General features: G+C 32.8%; 1 protein-coding gene across 1 annotated transcript in view; it reads left to right on the forward strand.

Annotated features, from left to right (window-relative positions):
• Positions 1 to 21901, forward strand: part of MTREX (Mtr4 exosome RNA helicase) — a 77115-nt gene that overhangs the window by 26321 nt on the left and 28893 nt on the right. The window contains exons 14-18 of the mRNA XM_011380620.2: positions 4146 to 4247; positions 6298 to 6423; positions 10294 to 10444; positions 17369 to 17541; positions 18149 to 18217. Coding sequence (XP_011378922.1) covers positions 4146 to 4247; positions 6298 to 6423; positions 10294 to 10444; positions 17369 to 17541; positions 18149 to 18217 — 621 coding nt within the window. The remainder of the gene's footprint in view (positions 1 to 4145; positions 4248 to 6297; positions 6424 to 10293; positions 10445 to 17368; positions 17542 to 18148; positions 18218 to 21901) is intronic.

Genomic DNA, 21901 nt, shown 5'->3' on the forward strand with positions numbered 1-21901 from the left:
CTTAGCATGGTTATCTTGAGGTCCATCCATGTTGTCGCAAATGGCAGTATTTCATCTCTTCTTATGGCTAAGTAATATCCCATTGTATATATGTACCACAGATTCTTTAGCCAGTCATCTATTGTAGGACACTTCGGTTGCTTCCACATCCTTGCCACTATGAATAATACTGCTATGAACAACAGTGTGCAAATATCTTTTCGGATATGGGTTTTCAAGTGCAGACACTTCTTAAAGGGGCCATGTCTGCGAGTGGACTTTTGCAGTGATGGATCTGCTCACCTGAGAACCAGTGGCTGGTTGGCTGCATGGGGAGCACCAGGGACTTAAAGGGGGACACTAAGTTGTCCAAGTGAAGGCTGGAGGCAAGGCTGTCTCCCCAATAGAAATGCCGATGGTATCTATTGTTCTTCTTTTGAGGCCTCCCCACCTCCCAGTGTGCGGATGCAGTGCCACTATAGCTGAGACTTCATCAAACAGGATAACCAAGGTCTCTCCACCCAGAGGATTACCTGAAACTCCGCCTCCCCCACCTCACGGCCCCACCCAAGCCATATCCAGTTGTATCCTCAACAGGTCTGGTGCTTCTCGTTGAGCAGTGCCAAGACTCATACTGATGGCAGCTGGCCTTGGTTTCTGGTGTGGTTTCTTGAGGCAACTCTAAGCACAGCATCTGTGGATTGCTTGCTGAATCTTAGCAGGTGGCCTTGGAGGGGCACACACGGGGGCTAAACTTGGCCTGCAGCTGAACCCCTCTCAGGACTGTGCCACTAGACTCCTACTACACAAAGCCACACTAATAAGACCAGAAGACTTAGGAGCTTTTCTTAGGATATAGAAAGACTCAGAAAGACAACCAATATGGGAATACAAAGAAGCAGAAACCATATGAGAGAACAGAACAGAGATCCAGGAATAATGGAGTCAAGTAATCTAAAAGATGCAGAGTCCCAAACACTGGTTATAAAGATGCTCAATGAACTTAAGGGAAGTATAGGTGAATTCAATGAGAACTTTAACAAAGAGATAAAAAAAAAATGGAAATGGAAATTATAAAAGGGAACCAGCTGGAAATGAAGAACACAGATGAGTATATTAGAGGGAATAAACAGGATAAAGAAGAGGATTGAACTACTGATACAAAGGACGGGGAAGCCAAGGACATCTCAATCAGAATGGCAAGAAAAAAGAAGCCAAGACTATAATTTAAGGAGCCTATGGAACACAATTCAATGTAAAAATATCCATGTCATAGGGATACCTGAAGGAAAACAAGAAGATGAAGAGCTATTTGAAGAAATAACGATGGAAAACTTCTCTCACCCAGTAAAGGCAATAGACATACAACCCCAGGAAGCTCAGAGAGTCCCAAAAAAGATGAACACAAAGAGGCCCACACCAAGACATTATAATTAAAATACCAAAGGTTAAATACAAAAAATATTAAAAGCAGCAAGAGAAAAACAGTTATGTACAAGGAAGCAGCCATAGGATTGGCAGCTGATTTCTCAAAAGAAACTACAGAACAGAAGGACTTGTACAAAATAGTAAATGTGATGAAAACCCAGGATCTACAACCAAGAATACTTTATTCAGCAAAGCTATCATTTAGAGTCGAAGGACAGATCAAGAGCTTCTCAGACAAAAATAAACTAAAGGAATTTATCAACACCAAGCCACTATTACAGGAAATGTTGGAGGAATTTCTTTAAGAGGAAAAGACATATATCAAAAACAGGAATAAAGAATGGTAATAACTACATTCCTATCAATAAGTACCTCAAATGGAAAAGAATTAAGTGCTCCAGCCAAAAGATAGAGTTGCTGAATGGATAAGAAATAATGGATAAAAAACAAGACCCCTACTTACGCTGCCTACAAGAGACGCACTTCAGATTAAAAGATACACACAGACTAAAAGGAAGGGGATGGAAAAAGATACTGCCTTGATGGACTTACAGGGTATTGCACTGAATGAAATGGGTCAGATAGAGAAAGACAAATATTGCTTTATTTCATGTACATGTGGAATGTAAAGAACAAAATAACAATAAAAGCCGAAATAAACTCATAGATATAGAAGATATTTTGAGGGCTACTAGATGGAAGGGGTTTGGGGAGATGGCAGAAAAAAGGCAAAGAGATTAAGTACAAATAGTTACAAAATAGACATGGAGATATAAAGTGTAGCATAAGGAATATAGTTAATGTAATATGTAAGGAGAAAGGGGTACTAGATTTAGTGGGGTGATCACTTCATGAGTTATATAGTTCTCTAATCACTGCTGTACAACTAAAACATACATTATTGTATGCCAACTATAATTGAAGAAAAACTCATTGTACAATGTAAATTTGAGCAACTAATTGTTACGTTTCAATAAAGCTGGGGGGGAAAAAAACGCTTAGTTACATCCAGTTTTGTGCTAAGTGTAACACCCTTACCAGTTCTCTTGGGCTTTTCTGTTTCATTTGGACACATCTTGCTAACAGATGCGTAAAATAAACCAATATAAAACACACATGCTCATAGACACAGCTCAAAGCTCTGGTGCTTTTGCTGAGTATAGTTCCTGGATGGAGCTTGGCTGTGCCACTCTCACTGCTAGGGTGCATGTGGCCTCTATAATTGTTCACTGCAAAACAGATGCTGAATGGTGTTTTTGCCTTTCATCTTTTTTCATAATAGGAAAAATCCTCACTGGGTTTCTCTCGGTTAGCCAAAACAGGTACTAATGAAGGTCTTTTGTAAAAGCAAAGCGATTTAACAATCTCGAAAAGCAGGGGTACCTGTACTTCATAAATTTGGGGCTGTAGATAAAATACCTTTTGTTTCCTTATATTTAAAGTAAGAAATGGTAACACTGTTGGATACAGTGTAGAATTTTATAAAAGATGCTATTATCAGAACTGAAGTTAATTCTGTAAGTGGATTCTTTTTTACATACAAATTAAAAGGATTAGTTTAGAGAGCTAAGAATTGCTGGTAGATTTACAAGAGAGCGTTTTAGGATATTCTGGTTTTAAACCAAAGACGGTCTGATTTAATTTGAAAAATTATGTTGATGTCTATACCCAGAAATAGGATATTAAAAATTGTATACAACTTCAAAATGTGGTCATAATTTTATATTGACTTATAAATTATTTTATGTTTAAAAATCAGATGAGCATTTATAAAATTAGATTACAGATTTATCATGAGAACCTTAGTACAGAGTGGAATATTTAAAAGAAATATTCATTCTAAAGAACATACTTGAGGCATTTTAGATAAAGAATTGTTCACTAGTTATACCTGGATCCTGGTAAGGCCCTGTTGGTGTTCTCTAGATCGTATATTTTGTTAAAGCCCATTTTAAACAATCTTTTAAAAAATATATAAGTGAACTTGTTGATTGTAAAATTCAAATAGAATAATTGTACATAAAGTATCATCATTCACTTCATGTCCTAGAAATTTCCACTAGCATACATACAAATAATACATTCTTTTTTTAAACAAAAAAATTGATAATACTACCTGCCTTGTTATTCGATTTTGTCACATGCTTAGCTCTTCATCCTTTTTAACAAATGAATAGCATTCTATTAAGTTGATGAAATACAGTATATTTATCTTCTTTCTGCTTGATGAAAATTTAGATTATTTAATAGAACTTAAATGACTTGACTTGTACATATGCCTTTGTGTGTTTAAACCACACATAATTTTTTCGTGTAATAAAGTTTTTGTTGGTGAAGTCTTAGTGAACTTAAAGAGCCACTGATTCTGATCTCCCCTCACGGATCCTAACGGTGTTTTTAACTGCTGCATCATGAGTAAGGAAACCAGGAAATGTGACTCTGTTTAGAGAAATGTTCTAGAGCCTAATGATTTATCCATTAGAGAGTAGTAGTCTCTCCAGGTTACCACCACTGGAATTTAAGAAAGTAGTATTCTTGAATTAAAATTTTCTAGGATGCAAGAGATATTTAATAATACTTAATAATTTTATATATAAAACTCTGAAATGTATCTGAGAATAGTACGTTGTCATAATTTTAGTATAGTCTCAACAGCTAATTTTAAAAATTAATGATTGGTTATTATAAAACTAGATATTCGTCTTAAAATACACGATTAATTGTATTTATTTATTTAGGCCTTATTTGCCACAGAGACTTTTGCTATGGGAATTAACATGCCAGCTAGAACTGTTTTATTTACAAATGCCCGAAAATTTGATGGGAAAGATTTCCGATGGGTAAGTAAAATAATTCAGATATTGAAATAACTTTTTAATTGTTTTATGTAAGGTGATTGTGACACATGTAAATCTTTCGAGATTTTCATTTCTAAATACTCAAGAACTTGTACCTGAGCTAATACAGGTTATCAAGGTTAAACTTCAGATTCTTCACATGTTTATCCTTTAGCCAAAAAAAAAAAATCAGCAAAAATAGACTCTTTTAAGTCAAAGAATTTGGTCTTAAGGGAGGGATTAAGTGTGCAAATGATTCCTAAAGGCTTTAAATATACATAGAATTTTCATTTCTTAAAGCTTAAGGTATTTAAAGCACATCTACTGTAGGCGGCGTTGCAGCTCACTATTATACAGGTTTAAAATGGAGGTTTTCATAGGTTTGCACATACGTCTTTTCTAAGACAGAAGGAAAGAAAGTTGAGATAATAGGTGAAACTATTTTATTGTGGACTCTGAGAAGTATGTATAGGAAGGATAAAGTATAAGAAGGGTCGGAGAAGGCTTCATAGTGAAGGCAGTCCTTAAACTGAGCAATAATAGCAGATGGGTATTTACTAGGCAGACATTGGAATATCACAGGGGTGAAAAGCAGGTTAGAAGTAGAGAGATTTCTAGTTTGAGTATCCAGTGCAAGCCAAAGTTTCACATCATCTGGCATTTGGAGAAAATTGTTAAGTAATCAACTATTCCTTAACATTTTATCTTTGAAAATGATTCTTTTCTGCTTACAGAAGTTTCTGGCAGTAGTTACTCATCAAATGATTGAAAAGTGCCCATGGTAGCATTGTAAAGGCAAATTTTTATTTTTATTTTAAAATATATTGGATGCTATACAAAAGAGAAATATAAGTATAGGGAGATAGTGCCATTTCTCTTTAGAAATTTTTATATTGCCTTTAAAAATTTCTTGTAACATAACTTTAAAATTGACCTTTCAAAAAATTAATTCAGTGTTTTTTAATTGCAAAGCAGGTAAAAGTTTTTCATATGTTTTATATTTTAAATTAGTATAAAATTTAAAGTGCTTCATAATCTACCAGTTTAAAATTATTTAATTCTCTGAATAAAATTAATGCTACAAGAAAACAAGTAAATAAGTGTTTTGTGACTTTACATGCTCTTGGCATCTCATGGACTACAGGGTAAGGATACAGAGGATAGTGGATCAATAAGAAAGCAACCTTTTCTTGAAGATTCAGGGTCATAATTATGAAATATAAAAATCACAATGTGTCATGATGTAATGATGCCTTTGGGCCTTGTTGAGATTTTATCAGACTGCGATTTTGAAATATTCTTTTCTGATATTTTTTAGGATTTTTTTTTGTCATTTTTTCTGGCGCCTGCCTTGTTCCCAGGATGTTAGCTTTGTTTTCGATGCTATCAGTTATATGCATTCTTGTAGCATAGTGGTTCATAACACTTCTTAAGTCATATATTTTTTGAGAAGCTGGAAACTGGATCCTTTCCACAGGAAAATAGTATACATGTACTTACAGATGAAACTTTGCCCAGTGTTCAGGTGGTTTGTTTTCACCCTGCAAACCTGTATATAGGGGCCTTATTAACCTTTCTCCACTAGGTTTTTCTTAGTGATGAATGGACTCTACCAAACTCTAAGAACATATACTGTGAAAATAGGAGAGAATTTTGCTTTTTAAAAAAAAAAAAGTTAATTTTATAGTAATCTCCTTCTATAAATTAAAATTTATTATCAAATTAGAATTAGTATATAATAGAGTTCGCTTTCTTAGACTTTGCCGTTTTCTAGAATATCTAGCTTAAAGATATTTTTTATGACAGTGAATTGGCTGATACTTCCCTGTAGCTATGGTGGGTTTGATCATTTTAGACCTAAAATTTAAACAGTCTTAAATGTCTTTCATTTTTGAGTTTTTACTTACACTCTCTTAAAAGTTCATGTTTTTAATCATGTCTCCTTTTTTAGAATATAGAACTTGTGCTTGTATGTTTTATGATGAAAAAAAATTATGAATATTTTTTACCAGGTTTTTTCCTAAATGCAGAATTTTTAATTATGTTCATTCAGATTTCCTCGGGTGAATATATTCAAATGTCTGGTCGTGCTGGAAGAAGAGGAATGGATGATAGAGGAATTGTAATTCTTATGGTAGATGAAAAGATGAGCCCAACAATTGGAAAACAATTACTTAAGGTAACCAGGTTAAGATTTTGTGTCTTCACCAGGAATTTGAGAAAAATACTTCAGGAGCCACTTTGAAATTAGTTGTTAGTTTAGATGCCTTTCTAAGTATGATACTGTCTGGGCTTGAGAAGGTAGAAAAGGGTAACTGCTCAAAGTGCTGGTATTTTGTACCCTGCTTTCTGTTCTCATAGGTGAAGAACAACTCATGTCATGTGAAGATACCCAGAGCGGGTGGAAATATTTACTTTGTCCTTCAAATTTAAGATAACGTTTATATCTACTCCCTCTAATTGCTCTTCACCTACCAGAACAGAAAGTAAGGAACACATCAGTATTTTGGGTAGTTACCTTCCTCTACCGTTGCAAGCCCAGGTAGCTTAATAAATGATTAATTCCATGATCTACCATTCTTTTTCAGTCTATCTATTAAATTTATTTTTTAAGCTTTATTTCAAATCAGCCTGTTCATTTTTCTTGCTTAGTACTTGTGTTTTGGATTGTCTAAAAGTTTTATTCTTTTGTTTTAAAGAGCTTCTCAAGAAAGTTCAACTTGTTTTTCTCGTCCTCTCCCAATAGTAAGAAATTATTAAGAAAAATCCCTAGAGAAAACTGTTAATAAGATAGGAAACTTAACATTAATTAAAAATATAAAATTAGCTGCCAGCTCATTAGCTATTTTAAATTAAAGCTTCAAAACACATTAAGACATACATAGGTCAGTGTCTCTTTGAAGTAGACTGTGCTCAACTTTTAAAACGTGAGAATCACATGGAGAATTTGAGATACAGGTTTGGGGGAAGCCTGGTATGCCAAAGCAACATAGGTAAAGGTATTTTTGTTTTGTATGTTTTCGTATGAGTGAAGATGAAGCTTGTTTGTACATATTCATAGTGATCATACGATGTTTTATTTTTAAAGATTAATACTTAGAAACCTACTTTTAAACATCTATGTAACTTTAGTACTTCATGTAAGGTAAATAACAAGACTGAAATTTTACATTTTTATTCTTTTTTAAAAATTGTATGAGATAAACAGTTTTTCTTTCCTTGTCCTTTATATAGAAAGAATTGAATCAGGTTGTCAAATTGTAGCAGGTAATAATATTTTAATGACAGCATCTGGTTCCATTAGTACAGATTTTTCATTCCATTTATTTCCCTGGATTTGGTACTGTATAAGTGTAAATTTCTGTCTCCTTTCATTTCATTAAAAAACATTTAAAAAATTTTATTGTGCAAAGAACACATGAGATTTATCATCTTAACAAATTTTTAAGTTGTAAATTATGTCATTCTTGTCTATAGATAACAGTGTTTTACAGCAGATCTCCAGAGCTTATTTATCTTCCTTGACCGAAACCACATTGCCTTTTGATTAGTAATTCCCCATTTACCTCTCCCCTCAGTCTCTGGCAACCATCTCATTCTTTGCTTCCATGACTTTGACTGTTTTAGATTCCCCTTGTAAGTGGAATCATGCAGTATTTATCTTTCTGTGATTGGCTTATTTCACTTAGCATAAGGTCCTCAGAGTTCATCTACATGGCATATTGCAGAATTTCTTTTTAAAGGATCAGTAGTATTCCATTGTATGTATGTACCGCATTTTCTTTATTCATCTATTGATGGATATTTAGGTCATTTCCACATTTTGGCTGTTGTGAATAGTACTGCACTGAACTATTTAATATCTTGATTTCAGTTCTTTTGGGTAAATACCCAGAAGTGGGATTGCTGGATCAAATGTGACAAGGGTTCTCATTTATCCATTTTTAAAAGTAACTTTTTAAGACAGCTTTATCGAAGTATAATTCACATATCATACAATTTACTCATTTTTATGGTTTAAATATTTACAGTTTTGTCACCATTACAATTTGAGGACATTTTCATCAACCTTAACCCTGTATCCATTAACAGTCACTCCCCATTTCCTCCTAAGCTCTTCTCCTTTCCCCCAAGCCCTTGGCAAACCACTAATCTACTTTGTTTTTGTAGATTTGCTTCTTATAGACATTTCATATAAATGGAAACATACAATAATGTGACCTTTTGTATCTGGCTTCTTTCAGTTAGGCTACTGTTTTCAAGATTCATCCATATTTTAACATATATAAGTACTTTATTTTTTGATGAATAATACTCCATTGTATGGCTATCACATTTTATATATCCATTCATCAGTGAATGGACGTTTGGGTTATTTTCGTTCTTTGGCTATTGTGAATAACGATGCCATGCTGTGAACAGTTGTTTACAAGTTTTTGTGTGAGTATGATTTTATTTCTCTTGGCTATATACCTAAGAGTGAAATTGCTGGGTCATATCGTAATTCTATATTTAACCTTTTGAGGCCAGTCTGTTTTTTTCTCAGCAGCAGTACCATTTTAAATTCTCACCAGCAATGAATGAGTGTTCTGATTTCTCTACATTCTAGCCAACACTTGTTATTTTAATTTATAACCTTTCTGTCCTTTTAATTTATAACCATTCTACTGAGTATGAAGTGTACCTTTCACTTACCACTGCCATCACCTCATGTATTTACCATGTGTATATGTGTGTGAGTGAGTGTGTATGTGTGTGAGAGAGAGAGAGAGAGGTAGGAGGTGGGGAAATTATTACATTATTTTCCATTCTGTTTCATGGGGAGAAAATAAAATTTGGTATGACCTAAATTTCAGTACTTAAATAGTCATTGATTACTGCTGAATAAGGTGTTATATCACACTAGAATTATGTTTTGGCATGTCTGACAGCAGCATGCCAAATAAATTGGAGGGGAAGTTGAAACCAGAATAGTTAGGAGAATAGTTATAATAATCTAGATAAGATTGATGAAACTCTCAAATGATGTCAATGATAAACAAAAGAACTAATCGTAAGATATATCAAGGAAAAAATATATAACAGATGATTAATTAAAAGGGACAAAGCAAAAGAAACAAAACTCCTAAATTGGAACTTAAATGAGTAATCTTATTAACCATTAATCAAATTGATAATCTCACTAGTCATTAATATGTGTAAGAGGGAAGCTCAAGTCAGGAATGGGAAAGAACAAGAGAGAAATTTTGTTTTGGTATAACCATATTATTTAGCACCCATATCAGGGTACTCTTGTGAGAATGAAAGAGGATGCTTTAAATAATTATATCAGAACCACAGGTGTAAACTGGGACTATCCTGGGCTCACTTGGATACAATGTCAGAATACCATGTCGAGTTTCAGGTGCCCAAGAATTCAGATTGGTATATTCTGTAGAAGTTAGTTGAGAATATAGAAGCAGAGCTTGAGGTTAGAAATAAACATTTGTAATACTGAAGCTCCAAATTTCTTAGAGGAGGAAATAATAGAAAAGAAAAATAACAGATAACAGAAAAGTAAAGGTTGGGTCTGTTTGTATAATAATGAAGTGGTTGAAGTTGTCTTTAATTTCTCTCTTCCCCAAGAATGTGGTTTTTCATACTAATGTATCTCCCTTTGGCCCTATTTCAAGGAAAGTAGTTAAAAATCAAGGTTTTAAGGACTTACTATCCCCTTAGGGTGAGCGGCTCTTGATTTGCCCTACACATTGGGCTTGGGGGCCAGAAAATGTAATCCTGTCAAATGCATAGAAGGCACACAGAGCTACATAGTGGTAAATAGTATTTTAACTATTACTATCCTACTTAGTAGTTTTGTTTTTTTCCCTTCACTTTCCAAAGACAACTATTTTATCACTTTGTATTGGTAATTTTAAAGGAAAGAACTTAATAACATTTCTATAGTGTTCCTTAACATAGAGTTAAATTATAAAGCAATTTAACAGGTTAAAAATATTTGTGTAAATTTATTCGAATAACTTAAAACATTGACTTTTTTTTTCTGTCTTAGGGCTCAGCTGATCCTCTAAATAGTGCTTTTCATTTGACCTACAACATGGTTTTGAACTTACTACGTGTAGAAGAAATCAATCCTGAATACATGTTGGAAAAATCCTTCTACCAGTTTCAGCATTATAGAGCAATTCCCGGAGTAGTAGAGAGTAGGTATAAAATTACCATAACAGAGCCTCATTTATCTAGGAGACTAAATAGCAAAATTATAGCATTATTGTTTTGGCCATTGTTTTTGTTGGTTTTGTTTTCTCATAAGCTAAATCTTGGTCCTTATATAAAGTAAGAACTGCACTCTGGTCATTGTAACCAATGAGGACATTTTCAAGTGAAAGTAAGAAAACCCTTTCAGGACACCTTTCTAATAGTTGATTCAAATTTAGTATATTTTATTGTTAAAGACACATAGCATGATAACTAATGTTCATGAATAATGATACAATAAAAAGCTTGGCATATTAAAAAATGTTTTTTAGTTTCAGGTATACAGTACATTGGTTAGACATTTACATAGTTTATGAAATAATCCCCCCAATTACTCTCTCACCCATCTGACGCTATACATAGCCATTACAATACTAATGACTACATACATTTCCTGTGCTTTACTCTACATTTTTGTGACTTTTTTAACTACTAATTTATACTTTTCTCTGCATCCTTGCCAACACTTGCTGTTTTTTGATTTATTGATGATTACCATTCTGACAGGTATGAGATGATAGCTCATTGTGGTTTTAATTTGCATTTCTCTGATGATTAGTGATCTTGAGCATCCTTTCATATGTCTGTTGGCCATCTGTATTTCCTCTTTGGAGAAATGCCTATTCAGATCTTCTGCCCATTTGCTGATTGAATTATTAGCTTGTTGTTGAGTTGTGTGTGTTCTTTATAAGTTTTGGATGTTGACCCCTTATTAGATGTATCATAGGCTGATGTCTGCTCCCATTCCATAAGTTGTCTTTTCCTTTTGTTGATGGTTTCCTTTGCTGGGCAAAAACTTTGTAGTTTGATGTAGTCCCATTTGTTTACTTTTTCCGGTATGTTAAAATTTGACTTCAAAGAGGCATGGATATCTTAGTCTTGCCCTTTCACTCTTTCTCATTGTAAAAGAATGCCATAGAATAAGTTTATAATAAGTTTATGAATGATTAAGGAAATATAATACTTTAACTTGGATTTGAGTTCGGTTCTTTTATTAGAATTTCTAGCTTCTAATATTAAAATAATGCTTTCTAAAGACCAGAAAGTAAGTGTTCTGTAATAACTACATTTAAGTAGAATTGTGTATTGATTCTTATCTTAGAGGATATTGTGGCTTGGGTAAATCTTATAAAAATGCATAGTCATTATGAAAGAAAAAAACACCAGAAAATTCAGCAAAGATACAGAGGAACATGAAAATCATTTGTAATTTCACATAGAGATAGCCGTACAACTATTAACTTGTAGTTCCTCCATCTTTTTTGTTTCCCATGCGACTACTTATTTTAAAGGCAGGATCAAATATGCAGTTTCTGTAATAGTAATGATGATGCTATCAAATGATAATTGCTATCATTTGTTAAATATTTCCCCTATGCCTAGCCTTGCGTTAAATGCATTACATTCACTAGCTCACTGATTCTGGCTTTTAAAACTTAATTTCAAGTATCCTTCAAAAGTTTGACTTTTAGTGATTGCATAATATTTCCATTTTATAAATGTGCTACGATAAACAGTAAAGGCAAATTTGAGATACCTTTCTAATAAGTGTGGAATAGAACACTTTCAATCAATTTTTATGTACCTGCAAGTAAAGGAGGTATAGTAACGTACCTTAAGGAAAAAGGTTTAAAACATTTGAGTGAGTTAAAATCTTTTTTTTTTTTTTGATAGATCATAATTATTTCCTCTTTCCTTAATTTCTCCAGTTTTAATTAAGAGAGCTTCTTCATTACAAACTATAGATCTGGAAGGAGCTTTGGCATCATTTTACAGATTTTTTTCCTCAGCCATGCTGTTTTTATTAAGGCATAGGCCATCTTTTTTAATAGGATGAGAATAGATGTAACTTCTCTGACTGAAAAAAACAAGGATGAAAAAAGTAATTAAAAAAAGAGCTGGCTGGTTTTAAGGCTATCTTTACTTAATTTCCACAAGCAAAGCTATTGAATTTTTAAAACACACCTTATAAAATTAATGGCCTATGTATATTTTTAGATTATACTACTTTTTAAAATTTTATTTAATGCCATTTATCGTGGTTATAAACTATGGCTTTAGCAAAGAGAAAGCTTTAAAGATATGATTCTAGGCTCAGACAATTTTATTTTTCAATTCTCGCAAAAAAGCGTATATGATAATAGAATAAAAAACGATATCAACAAGATATCACAATAAAAGTATATAATAGAATAAAAAACGGTATCAACAAGATTTTATTACATCGTGAATTTGGGTTTGAATTAAGGAGGTATTGAAATCAAATTAGTACTGAAGAAGGATATCCATTAATTTTACCTCATAGAAATTTCAGATAGTGTCGTTGAAACAAATGTAAGATTACAAGCTAGCTTAATAGTTTAAATAAAAAATAATTAAACTTTAAAATATTCCTCCTAGGCAATTGGCAGTAGGTCATACATGACCAGAATAATTACACAGACATGCATAGCTGGCAGTGTAGAGACTGAATAATAACCAAGAGAAAGAGGCTGCAAATTGGGGTACCTACCTTTGCTTTTTTCCCTCTTCTTTATAAAAATAATGTATTCTCAAAATCAGTCAATTACTTTTTCAACTTCACTTCATATTATTCTTTTGTAATTCATAGAAAATATCCCAGATACAGTGGAAGATAGATTGAGAACTCCAAGTGTTTTCCCATTTATTTAAAGCCCTTTTATGACTAGCTAGGCTCAGATTGTTCAATATAACTTGACCAAGAGTCAGCTACCCACTCTGTGAACTTAATTAAACATTACTACCATTTCTCCATCCCCTGTCCTATCTCCTCAAGCCCCAGCTGCTACTGTTATTCAGTGTAGTTCTGATTGACTTACCTTTTAAAAAGTTTGTGAGTAACATAATCTTTGACCCCTGAAGTTTCTATTATACACTTGAATCTTCTTGCAATTGAATAATCCTTGCATTTCTCTACTTCTGTTTTTAAAGAAGCAAGATCTGATATTCTAACTTTTAAAAACCAGTAAACAAGACTATATATTAAAAATATAATAGACTTTTAATGGAAGAGGTAGGAATTTAAGTGATGAAAGATAAAATTGCAACACTTTTAGTAGAGTTTGCAGGGCTAAGTGGTGTGAAGAAGGAGCATACAGTGTAAGAGGAGACGGTTAGAGGTGATAGGAGCTATCCTCTGTGTGTTTAAGTGCAGAGTACATCTCAAATGCAATTTATTTCCATTTTCATTTATTACTACAAAGGGTATAATTCCTTTTGCTGTTGATACTACAAGAACCATTTCAAGAGCCCTGGTATTTTATTCACTATCTTAAATATGCCAGAATTAAAATGTAGACTGTTATCTTTGGAAGTATGTACTTTATTTTACAAATAAAATGTTTTGGGTTTTTTTTTTTTAAAATAATAAAGTAAATGTCTGGCGTACATGAGATGTTTCCATTTTGATTTACTGAATCCACAGTAGATTTCCCAGCCATAAGAGTAAAACTTCCAGGATTTTATTGTTCCTCTACTGAAAAGAGAATTTCAGTCTTAACCTTTTTATTTAGTTTTATTAATAATTATAATGCTATGGTTAATAGCAAGAGCTGTGTAGGTAGACATTTATTTGCATCAAAACTGCCTGAGTCATAGTTTGCTCTTCTGTGCAATTGAGATAATATCTAGTTCATCCAATTCATAAGAATTAAATGAGATAATTTATATTAAATGCTCAGTAAGTACTTGTTTAAATTATTGGTAGTATTGTCATATAAGTAAAGCCATTTAAATTTTTACCTGTTTTAAAATTTGCCCAGTACTGGGAATAGCAATCCTTTTTGCCATCTCCCACAGGTCCCATCTATTTTACATGTTATTTGATAGGAATATAGCTTTGGAACCATTGCTTCTCCTCTCTCTCAAAATGAGGAGGTTGGTTGCAAACTGTCTTTAAAAGTTTATGGAAATATCTGACATTCTGTTTTCTAAGATACCGAGGCTTTCCTATGGTGGGACAGTGAGGTAAAATGAACTTTTTTTTTTTTTTTTGCTTTGAAATGAACTTTTTATGCTGAGGGTCCTCTTTGCTTGGAGAGGAAGAGATAATCCTTAATTTGGAGAAAAAGGAGGCAGCACCTAAATTTCTGGAGTAGTACATAGCTATAGTTAGAGTCATAGACACAATATGGCTTCTCAGACTTATGATTTATTAGGTTAAGTGGTCTGAGCACAGAAGTGATTTGGAATGTGGAGGATCAGGTTAGTATTTAAGCATCCAAGCAGATGTCTATCATCTCTTCATAAACAACTTCTGAGAGTGCTTGGTTAGTGTTCCACTGATTTCTGCAAACAGTATTACTTTGTACCTTTAACTGGGACAGCAGGGTTAGCATTTCTGTGTATTTCTGTTAGTTTTCCTTCTCATATAACTTCTTATTGACTTTAGTCTATCAAATATTTTTATCATTTTTTAATTGTCTCTTTTTCTGATAATGTTTATTAACAATATGTGCTGTTAATAAAAGCTTTCTAGTCTTTAGTGAATGGGTACAGTTCCTGTAAGAAGTCATGCAGTTCATTTAAAAATAACCAGGATTATGCAGTATGCCTAACAGAGTGCAGAAAACAAGAAGTATGAGAGAGCAGTCTGTGAGAAGGTTGAAGATCATAATAAAAATAATAATACAGTAGTAATATCCTTCCTGAATATTTATTATGTACTATACTGTTAGCTTCGTACTTTCCATATTTTTTGTCAGTTTTTAACTGTAGCCTTGTGGGGTGTGGGTACTATTATCATCTTTATTTTGGGGATAAAGAAATTGAATCACGGATTAAATAGAAGAGTTTGCTCAGTGGAATAGAATTGAGAGTCCAGAAATAAACCCATGTATCTATGGTCAGTTGATTTTCAACAAATGCTACTGGGACAACAGCATAGTCACATGCAAAAGAATTAGGTTGGACCCTTATCTCACACCATATACAAAAATTAGCTGAAATTGGATGAAAGTCCTAAATATAAGAACTGAAACCATAAGACAGAAGAAAACATAGGTGTAAATCTTTATAACCTTGGCTTTGGCAGTTGTTTCCTAGATAAGACACCAAAAGCACAAGCAATAAAAGAAAATAAATACGATTTTGTCAAAAATAAAAACTTGTGTACTTCAGTAGACACCAACAATAAAGTAAGAAGAAAACCCACAGAATGGAAGAAAATATTTGCAAATCACATATCTGATAAGGATCTAGTATCCAGAATATATAAGGAACTCTTACAACTCAACAACAAAAAGACAATCTGATTTAAATGGGCAAATGATACGAATAGACATTTCTCCAAAGAAGATAAGCAGTTTGCGAACAAGCATATGAAAAGATGTTCAACATCATTAGTTATTAGGGAATTGGAAATCATAACCACACTGAGATACCACTTCACACTCACTAGGATGGATATTTTTTTTAAAAGTTATTAACAAAATGGTGTGGTCATGTGAGGAATAGTTTGGCATTTCCTCAGCCGATTAAATACAGAATTATCATAAAACCCAACAATTTCAAAAAAATTTGGATATATAATCAAAAGAATTGAAAATATGCTCAGATAAAAACTTGTATGTGAATATTCATAGCAGCACTATTCACAGTGGTCAAAAAGTGGAAGTAGTCTAAATGTCAATTAGAAACATAAACAAAATGGTATACCCATATAATGGAAGAATATTATTCAATCGTAAAAAGGAGTGAAGTACTGATACATTCCACAACATGGACGAACCTTGAAAACATTATGCTAAACTAAGTAAGCCAAACATGTAAGTCTATATATTGTATGATTTCATGTGTATGAAATATCTAGAATAGGTAGATCTATATAGATAGAAAGCAGACAAAGGTTGCTTAGGGACTGGGAAGGGGATGAGGAGTGTTTGCTTAATGGGTATGGAATTTCCTTTTGGAGTAGTGAAAGTATTCTAGAACTGGATGGTGGTAGTGATTGCTTACACTGTAAAAGTACTAGATGTTATTAATGGTGAATTTTATGTATATTCTACGCCAGTAAAAATAGTGTTTATTCATAGTGGGATAGACGCATAATAGAATGAGTGAGGAAGGGAGGTCAGCAATAGATAAAAGAATTGGAGCAGGGAATGTCATCATAGATGGCTAGATTAAGTAAGGGGACAGTTGCTGAAAGAGACTACTGTTTTGGCTGCTGAGTGTAGAGATAACTGGTTGAATTGCCTCTCCTCAGTTTTAGAGACCTAATCCCAGTGGTGGTGGAAGTTGATGTCATTAGCAAACTAGATTCTTGCTGAGAGTTATAGTAGCAATTTACGTAGGTCCAAAATAGTGCTGTCCAATAAAACTTTCTGCAGTAGTGGATATGTTCTGTGTCTGCATTCAAGTATAGAAGTCAGTAGCTGTTGAACATTTGAAATGGTGCTAGTGTAGTATTTTATATTTTAATTTAAATAATCACATATGGCTAGAGTCTACTGGCTAAAGAGCTGACGTAGAACATTCTATCACTTAAAGTTTATAGGACCAGTGCTATGTTGAACAGTGTAGAATTCCCAGAGATAATCCCCTCACCCCTGTCCATAGCAGAGAATTAACTTACCAGGTATAACCACTGCTAGTTGAGACTCATGTTGAGGATTTACAATTACTGAGTTGGAGAACTGCAGGAAGAAATAAAGAAGGTGAACCTTAATGGAGAAAGGTGAAACTAAACAACATGCTTTATGGTCATTTCTGAAACTCTTCCTCAAAACTTCCAATCTGTGCAAACTGACTTTGCTCCTTACAATTGTAGTGGGAAAAAGATGTATCTTCAGTATTATTTACATAAGGTGTATAATTTTTTTGATGTCGTACATGTATTTTATTTACAGAGGTAAAGAACTCAGAAGAACAGTATAATAAAATAGTAATACCAAATGAAGAAAGTGTAGTCATCTATTATAAGATTAGACAGCAGCTTGCCAAACTGGGTAAAGAAATTGAAGAATATATTCACAAACCAAAATATTGCTTACCATTTCTACAACCAGGTCGTTTGGTAAAGGTATGTTATTTTTTTCATAAAATATTTGGGTATTTTAATGTTTAATTTTTGGAGAATCTTTTTTTTTTTTTTTTTCGGTACAATGCTTATTACTGCCACAGTAGTTAATCTGTTAATTACATTGTTTTACCAGTTTCCCTTGGCACTGGTTAAGGAGTTGTCATGTGAAGAAGGCTTTTTAATCTCCACTGATTTTTCATTTGGGAGATAAGGTGGGGGGAAGTAGACAATTTGGGAATTAAGATATAAATTATTTCTAGTTATAAAACCTAAAACTACAGGCAGTTTTATTTTAAAATAAGGTAGTTTTAAGTCCAGGATGAATTCATTAGCTATAAAATATGAAAGACATAGCTGTTCTAAGAACAAAGACATCATATCATTTTTAACATTTATTTGCTAGTTATAGCTGTTCTAGGACCTATGAAATTTGGCAGTAATTTTTTTTTCTTGTAGGCTTAATATCTTTTTCTCTGAGTTTAGGAGTGATCTTTCAAAAACTACTTTATCAGGAAAACTCAAAAAGTTTTGTTGCCTGTAATGTGGGAATGGAAGTCTGAAATTGCCTTTTAGACATAAATGTTCTTGTTTATGTGCTTCCTTTCAGGTAAAGAATGAAGGAGATGATTTTGGCTGGGGAGTAGTGGTGAATTTCTCAAAAAAGTCAAATGTTAAGGTAAACCATTGTCCTTAAAGTAGAATTTTATTTAAATTGTTAGTGAAATGTTTTTTCAGACTCATGAAATTGATCAAAGTAGAAATAATATCACCTTTAGAAAAGCTGTAATAAATTTTGCCATAAGGAATTAATTTTTTGAATAATCTTAAAATTTGTCCTTTAAGGATATAGTTATTTTCCTAACAAGAACAACAAATTTTATTTTCATGACAGTTTTCATTTCTTCTCTTCGTTTATCAGTCCTTTTTATAATTTTACTCTTTAAATTAAATATTAGAAAAAATTACTTCTGACACTGAAAATTAGAATTTTGATTCATGTATACATTAGAGACTTGAAGAAAAGAAATTTAGAGAACTGCCCAATTTTACTTATTCTCTCTAAATGAAGGCAATAATAAAGTTGATTTTGGTCATTTATATAAATATGTTGAAAAGATTACTTATATATAAAATAAGGATGATTTCGTGAATTTGTTAGAGTTTATCTTGAAATTAAATCAGCCATCCTGTCTATTATATTTTCTTTAGCTACAGTAGGCACCAGCTTGTTATCTGCAAATATGTGACCTCAAGCAAGACATATATCTCCATGCATAGTTTTTCTTATCTTTAAAATGAAGGCTTTGCACAAGGTGACATCTGTGCTTAAGGTTGACCATTTCATGATTTTGTCATTAACTTCTTTGTCCCACCTGTGTGTAAAGGCAATTAAAAATTAAGCTTTGGGATTGAAAGTTAGTCCTGAAATATGTAAATGAACTTTGAGATACCAAAGCTGAGAAATACAATTAAGTTCATAGGTTTGTGATAGGTGTTTCAATAAATGATCGATGATTAATCCCACTGAAGAACTTCTTAAGCATATTTAGTTTGTTACCATTTCAGTAAATTATCATCTTGATTAGTAATTATTAATTTACAGGATTTTTTTTAAGTATTACCTCATTTGATCCCAGTTTAACAAGCATTCATTGACCACAGACACAAAGTCCCTGTGCTCACGTATTTGGCAAGCAGGCAGTATATGATAAATACTTCAGTAAAGATGAAAGTAAAGAGCATTTGGAGCACAGAGGAGGAAGAAATGTCAGAGTTATTAGAAATGACATTTGAGAAGAAAAATTTTTAATTTCAAACAATTTTGAAGAAAGTAGAATTTCATTTGATGGATATTCACTGCGTAAGGCTGAGAACATTTCAGGTGATAGAAAGGAGTAAAATAACAAAGATACTGAAGTTAATCCTGAAAAGTGGTTAAAATATGGATATGAGTATGTTCTAGTTCTAAACATTCAAAAGCAGTATTAACCTGTTGAAGGTTATTTGGTTGGCTGGTTTGCTTGGGTTTATTTTTATTTGGTTGGGTTTTTTAATCTGTTCAGATTTTTGAGTGAGATTGATATGTTACCCTACTAACAATGTTTGAAGGATAGTAGAAGAAATAGCATAGTAGAGGAAAGTTGGTCAGTTAAGGAGATTTATTTTTTTTGAGTGAGAATCACAAGGAGGATGATGATAGAAGAGGAGGAGTTCAGATGGAGGTAATTGAGAAGCTAGAATAAACAGTACTTGTGAGGGGAGTGTTAATGATGATAATATTTCAAACTTGAATATGTATGAAAGAATGGCTGTATTGAGTCCAACAATACTAGGCTGGATAAAATTTCTCCCATTCCATCCCCCTCCCACCCCACCTTTTTTTTTTAAATATACAATGAAATGAACCTTGGAATGTTTAACCTTGACAAAGAATATATGAATATAATTCATTTGATGACTAGAACAACTCAGGTCTGACTTAACGGCCTTTCATTATTTTCTATTACACCACCTTCAACCATGAGAAAACTATCAACTGTTTACCTGCCTCTCCCCCTAACTCCCCACACATACTCATTATTTTCTTTAGGAATAACTATTAGTAGGTATGATCTTCCTTATAGGAGGCAAGGTTAACTTGATAGCAGTCTTTATTTAAGCCTCTCTGACAGCTATTAAATTCTATTTTTTATGTACTGTGGAAAGTGTGGCAGTAAATGCTAAATGTCATGGTTCCATCCACACTTATATAAACCATGATGGAAAAGTTACTGTGTCTTTGCCAGTTTACTCGTTCTGAAACTTGTCTATATTTAAGATAATTTTGCAAGGGAGAATATTTTTCCTTGCAATGTACTGTAGTGCTATAGATTTCACTGTAGGTTTTACATTTTTTTCTTTTTTAAAGTTTTATTGAGCCATTATTCACATACTATACAGTTTACCCATTTAAAGTATAATTCAGTGACTTTAAGTATATTCACAGGTATGTGCAACTATCACCACAGTCAATTTTAGAACATTTTTATCACCTCAAAAGGAAACCTCTCATTCAAGTAAATCTGTCCTCCCATACTCAATAGTCCTAAAAAACCACTAATCTACTTTCTATAGATTGACCTATTATGAAAATTTAATAAAATTGAATCATAAAATGTCTGTTCATCAGTTGATGGACATTGTACTGTTTGTATTGTTTGCATCTTTGCAATATTATGAATAACGTCCCATTAAAAATTTGTTTCCAAGATTTTTTGTGGTCATGTTTTTATTTCTATTGGAAATGGAACTGCTAGATCCTGTGGAAATTCTGTATAACCACACGAGGAACTGCCAGATTACTTTCTAAAATGGCTGCACCATTTGACATTCTCACCAACAATATATGGGGGTTTTGATTTCACATTTTTACCAACCCTTACTATGTGACTTTTGGATTCAACATGGTGTTAAGTGGTACCTCAATTTGGTCTTGATTTGTATTTTCCTAATGACTGATAATTCCAAGGATCTTTTTAATGTGCTTACGATTATTTATATATTTTTTGGAGAAATGTCTATTCATATCTTTTACCTATTTTCAGATTGTTTTCATTTTGTCATGTGAGTTCTTCATATAGTCTAGATACAATCTCTTATCAAATATATGATTTTCAAATACCATCTCCCATTTCTGTGGATTGTCTTCACTTTCTTGATAGTGTCCTTTGAAGCACAAAAGTTTCTAATTTTGTTGTAATCCAGTCATGTTTTTGGTGTTATATATAAGAAACATTGCTAATCTCAAGAGTCATGAAGATTTACCCCTATGTCTCTAATCCATTTTCAGTTAATTTTTGTGTGTGGAGTAAGGTAAGGGTCCAACTTTCACTCTTATTCTAGGACCAATTGTTGGAAAATTCTTTCCTCATTAGCCATATTACCGTTCTCAAAACTCAGATGAGCATAGAAACATTGGTTTATTTCTGGACTCTTAATTCTGTTCTGTTAATCCATATGTCGATGCTCATGCCAATATCATATTCTCTTGATTACCATATCTTTGTAGTTAAGTTTAGAAAAAAATAGACTCCTTAGTCTTCCAACTTTGTTTTTTTCCCAAGGTGGTTTTGGTTATTCTGGGATCCTTACAGTTTCATATAAATTTTATTACTTTCTTGTCAGTTTCTACAAAGAAGTCAGCTGGGATTCTGATAGGGATTGTATTGAATTTGTAGATCAATTTGGAGAGTATTGCTATCTTAACATTATCGAATCTTTCAGTCATGAACACGGGATATTTTCCCATTTATTTAGATCTTCCTTTATTTCTTACAACAATAATTTGTTTTTCAAGTACAAAGCTTGTATTTCTTTTGTT

This window comes from Pteropus vampyrus, unplaced genomic scaffold (genome assembly GCF_000151845.1).
Source record: "Pteropus vampyrus isolate Shadow unplaced genomic scaffold, Pvam_2.0 Scaffold397, whole genome shotgun sequence".
NCBI lineage: Eukaryota > Metazoa > Chordata > Mammalia > Chiroptera > Pteropodidae > Pteropus > Pteropus vampyrus.